The sequence below is a fragment of the Diachasma alloeum genome, unplaced genomic scaffold, assembly GCF_001412515.2.
Source record: "Diachasma alloeum isolate Michigan unplaced genomic scaffold, Dall2.0 Dall_scaffold_00593, whole genome shotgun sequence".
NCBI classification, from domain to species: Eukaryota; Metazoa; Arthropoda; class Insecta; order Hymenoptera; family Braconidae; genus Diachasma; species Diachasma alloeum.
This window is the reverse complement of record NW_021680725.1, coordinates 12130-17246: the sequence shown is the minus strand read 5'-3', so window position 1 is coordinate 17246 and position 5117 is coordinate 12130. Positions and strand designations below refer to the sequence as shown.

Genomic DNA, 5117 nt, shown 5'->3' with positions numbered 1-5117 from the left:
ACGAAGCGATTGACACAATAAAACCTTCGGTCCAGGTTATTCCATTTATTCCACGAATTTAACGCCCTGACGCCTGGACTAATTGAGGTTTAGAAGTGGATCCGCTGTCAATTCGTTGAGAATTTAATTCTCAATCGATTGGCGTTCGTTCCATCTCTCCATCTCAATTAGGGGAGGAAAAATTGATTTTCATATTGAGCGCATAATTCCAGGGTCAGTCGGCGTTTAAAACCGGAAGGTTCCCCTCAACGTCGTTGGGATACTCATCACGGCTTGTGCAGCCCTGCGATTCCTCCCACGAAGGCGCTTTCCTCCACTCTACGCCATTATCGACACTCTCCTACGCTCCCTGTTTTACTCACAGGTACGTCCTCGGCGTCTTGCACAAAGAGGATTGACTAAAGTAGAGGCTCAGATCTCGGGGCTGAAGTAACCCCAAGCCAAAAATAGTTCGACCCCAACGGAGGGATGGCGCCACGGTCGAATCTGACGGGTCGGCGAACTGCCTGTGCGGGTAACTCGGCAATAGCAGTCCCGCTGTCACAGGGATAGTTTCGGAGGGCAATTTATGTGCCCTCCTTGTCCTCAACATCTTCTTAATGTTTTTCAGGTGACTCATTTGCTGGCTAATTAATATTAAGGAATGAAACCCAGACAGTGTGATGGAGAATTAAATTCCCCATCAATCGCTAACCGTTGCATCCCTTAATCTCTGTAACAAAAAAATACAAACTACGATAAAAGTCATGGGCCAGTGAGAAACATAATTTTCTTCTCGGCGCACAGTGACTTTTCACCATTCGCCCGCGAATTAAAAATTTGTCTTTCCCCTCCTAATTGAAATTAAGGGATGAAAAAAAGGCTGTTTGACGGAGAACTAAATTACCCATCAATTAACACTCTTTCATCCTTTAATCTCTGTAAAAAATAGAAGAAACTGTCATGGAAATCACCGCGCAGTAAGAAAAATAATTGTTTTGCGGCGCACAGTGACTCCCGGTAATTACAAATTCACCTCTCCCCTCCTAATTAAGATTAAGGGATGAAAAAGTGGCAGTTGAACGGAGAATTAAATTCCCCATCAACTAACCGTCTTCCGTCCCTTAATCTCTGTAAAAAATGGAAGAAACTGTCATGGAAATCACAGCGCAGTAAGAAAAATAATTGTTTTGCGGCGCACAGTGACTCCCGGTAATTAAAAATTCTTCTCTCCCCTCCTAATTGAGATTAAGGAATGAAAGAGGGTTAATTGATGGGAAATTTAATTCTCCGTCGAACTGTCGTTTTTTCATCCCTTAATCACAATTAGGAGGGGAGAGGTGAATTTNATTCGAAACTATCCCTGTCACAGCGGGACTGCTACTGCCGAGTTACCCGCACAGCAGCGTTGCCAATCTGGACGTAAGGGCTTGATGTCAGTGGTCCTAAAATGAAATCACTAGTTGCCACCAAATACTTGAACGTGGAATTCCCTAGAGCCATGGAAATATGAATATAAAATTGGCAGAATGAAAAACTTCTTGTTACTGATAATAATGGAACACGTAGATGCCAGAGTGAATGTTAATAGAAATGGACTGAAATTATAAAGATAAAAATAACAGAAAACATATTGTTAAGGATAATAAGAAGTCGGACATGCGAATAATTGGAATCGATTTAAATTGGTATACTTTTATTCCTTGTTCGAAAAATTCCCGCCATAGACAAATGCAAGTGATGGAAATATTGCAGTAGATGCAATTTTGGATTAATAAATGCCAAGGACGCTCGTATCTCGGAAAAGGTACAAATTAGAACACGTCGATGCCAGATTGAATGTTCATGAGAATGCCCTAAAATTATTAAGATGAAAATACCAGAATATTTACTTTTAAGGATAATGGAAATTCCGACATTCTAATAACTGGAATTGATTTAAATTAGTATACTTGTATTCCATATTCAAAAAATTCCCGCCATAGACAAATACAAGTGATGGAAATATTGCGGTAGATGCAATTTAGGATTAATAAATGGCAAGGACGCTCGTATCTCGGAAAAGGTACAAATTAGAACACGTCGATGCCAGATTGAATGTTCATGAGAATGCCCTAAAATTATTAAGATGAAAATACCAGAATATTTACTTTTAAGGGTAATGAAAATTCCGACATTCTAATAACTGGAATCGATTTAAATTGGTATACTTGTATTCCTTGTTCGAAAAATTCCCGCCATAGACAAATGCAAGTGATGGAAATATTGCGGTAGATGCAATTTTGGAGTAATAAATGCCAAGGACGCTCGTATCTCGGAAAAGGTACAAATAAGAAGTTCATAATGACCGTTGAGGAATTAATTTGGTATATACATGATTAGAATGAGTAGTTTTCGGAGTGTGTAAAGTTTGGAGTAGCATTTTGTTATATCGTCGCTTTCCCAGATACGACAAGGACCAGTTCATCAAATCCCCAGTTTGAACGCTTGGCCGATAAGTTATCTGCTTGGGCGATTTCTTTTATCGACAAGTTTCATGACCACCTTATTATGCATCTCTTTCACCGGTTGTACTATAGATGATCTGCCGTCTTGTGGCGCCAATAGTGTGGTACGTTTATGAATTATTAATTAAAAAATAATCCAATGAAAGAAATCAGATGGTTGAATAATTCGAATTTTGCAAATTGTTCGAAGCATATGTGTTTTAACATCAACCGTGATATAACTTGTGAAATTTGTTTTTTTTTTCTTTTTTTTTTGTGGAAAATTTATAATTTTCAGCACCCACAGATGGAAAACAAATTCCAGTGCATATTTTAAAAGGCAGAAAGGAATGAAAAATTTTAATGCTTAACAAAACAAGCAGGATTCAGATGCTATTGTGTTTGTTATTTTCCATATTGGCGTTTTTTTCTTTCTTTTTCCTCTACCAATTCCATTGGCAATAAGCTTCCGAATGGAATATATGGCTGTCAAGTATTACATAAAAGGACATGTTCTTTATGTGCGACATACAAAGATCAAAACTTTTTTACATGGGCGTGAACTCATAAAAATAATTTATTATTTGGATAAAGTTTTTATTATTTACAGGGTTATTTCTTCATGTATCCTGGAAAATTGCTCTATTATATTGCGACATTCAGAACACATGATGAGGGCATTGAGATTTCTTGCGGTTGCATTATCTCTTGCTAGGCAACTCTCACATGAATACCAAGCTAAGCACTCAGGGCATAAATGGTTCGCCAGACGCTGAACATTGCATGAAAGGCATCCAAAACGGTGTACTTGATGCCCTATAATATAAAAATAAAATTAGAATGATTAAATCAGCTAGAATGGAACATACAATAAGAAAAATATCAAATGATACTTACTTGTTACTGTTAATGAACCGTCCACTAATGGGCCTTGCTTATCAACAGTGTAACGATGCAGAGTGGGAAATAATCGCACTATAAAAGAAAGAAAAATGAGGAATTTTAATAGAAGTTGGTAACAAAATTATTGGGATTAATAAATACGAAAGAGGATCAATTTGCTCACCTATATCTTCGTACGCTTCTGTGTTGATGAAATTGTTGACTTCATGAACAGTGCGCATGATTCCATCAGCTCCAAAGGCTCGAATCAAGTGACTTGATGCAATCAACAACTTCTTGTCATTCAGTTCATTCGCCTCATAAAGTTCCCAAATTCTAGCAAGAATATCCTGTCGGACTAAATATTTATGCTCTGTCGTTCGAGTGATCCGATGACCTCTGTTGGATGCTGCAATTTTTAATTTGACTTCGACTAAAAGAGATCGCAGTTGCGCTATAAATATAAAAAATCCATTAAAAGATCATTTATCGGAAATTACTCTTTAAAATACGATGAAAATAATAACTTACCAGTGAATACCCAAATATCTGGTTTCAATCCAAGCTTCTCCCATAGTGTTCGATGATAGGCCTCTATATCATTATTGGTCCTTTTGGATAATCCATACACTGAGTAATTTTCTGGGCGACACTGTTGAATCCAATACTGCTCGTAGTATTGTAGGAATGAGGCAAAATATGTGCGTAAATCCAGGTCTGTGTCAGCAATGAGATTTTGATATGCTCCTTCGATTCGGTCAAATGGAAGAAGAGCTAAAGCCATAATTTTTCGAAGAAAAAGTTTAGCCCTTGGGCAGATCTTCATATTTCTGTGGATTTTCTTTTTCCCTTTTAAAGATGCTAATTTTTTCGTCAGTGCCTGTAATTAATTGAATACAATATAAAGATCAATTTTAAAGCTGTATTAAAAACTAAAAAAAAACAGAAAAGTATTAACCAACCTGAATATGATGGAAGAAACAGTGAACAATGCGAGCATTTGGATAAAATTCACGGATTACATTGGTGAGAGCTTGTTCAAAATCGACGAAGAATGTATGAGGCTGCAGATTCGGGGCGAGGTGATTTTTAAAATACTGGAAAAATGCCTGATATGCCTGGGTATTTTTTTTTGTCATCAAAGCCCATATAATCGGAACTTTCTGCAAAGAGTTGGCGAAAAAAAAATGTTTACAGACATAAAATACAAGGAAAAAAGTAAAAGAAATAATTTACCTCGTCATTTATTGTTCCTATGACTGTTAATAACTGTGTGACTTTTGGACTGCTAGGACACACAGCGAAGGTCGCATCAATATTGAGCTTCTGACGAGGTTGTAGGAGGCTAAGTAACGTTCTATCTGCGTAAATAGTGACAAAATTGCTAGCTCCTGCTGCAATTGTCGTCACACTCAGTTCTCCCCCTTTATAAACTAAGTATTTTCTCTTCCATTCATCTTCAGATAGAAGTGACGTGTAATCAGGAAGATTTCTTGGTTTACGAGGACGCGTCTTTTGGCGCCAACGATTCAACGTGCGCTCCATCGAAGCATAAGGAAAGTTAGCACTGGCATTTTGATGTCTACATAGATATAATCATAATTTTAGATATCGTGCTCAGTCTAATTTACTTTAGAATTTTTTGATTCAAAGAAATAAAGTTACCTCTCTGCGACTCGATAATAAGTGGCATTAGGATATTCATCGACAGTATTAATTCGTTCATGTAATTCCTCTCTAAATGTATAGTGTTCAACTGCTTCAGGATTT

The 5117-nt window shown here is 37.3% G+C and overlaps 1 protein-coding gene across 1 annotated transcript; it reads right to left on the bottom strand.

The window, feature by feature from the left end:
• Positions 1 to 3055: 3055 nt before the first annotated feature.
• On the bottom strand, positions 3056 to 4892 carry LOC107043511. The gene is made up of 6 exons (XM_015265046.1): positions 4584 to 4892; positions 4310 to 4510; positions 3879 to 4227; positions 3532 to 3801; positions 3363 to 3440; positions 3056 to 3281 (listed from the first exon to the last, which is right to left on the bottom strand). Exons 1-6 carry the CDS (start codon positions 4890 to 4892, stop codon positions 3070 to 3072), a joined length of 1419 nt encoding a protein of 472 aa, XP_015120532.1. The 3' UTR covers positions 3056 to 3069.
• Positions 4893 to 5117: the final 225 nt, after the last annotated feature.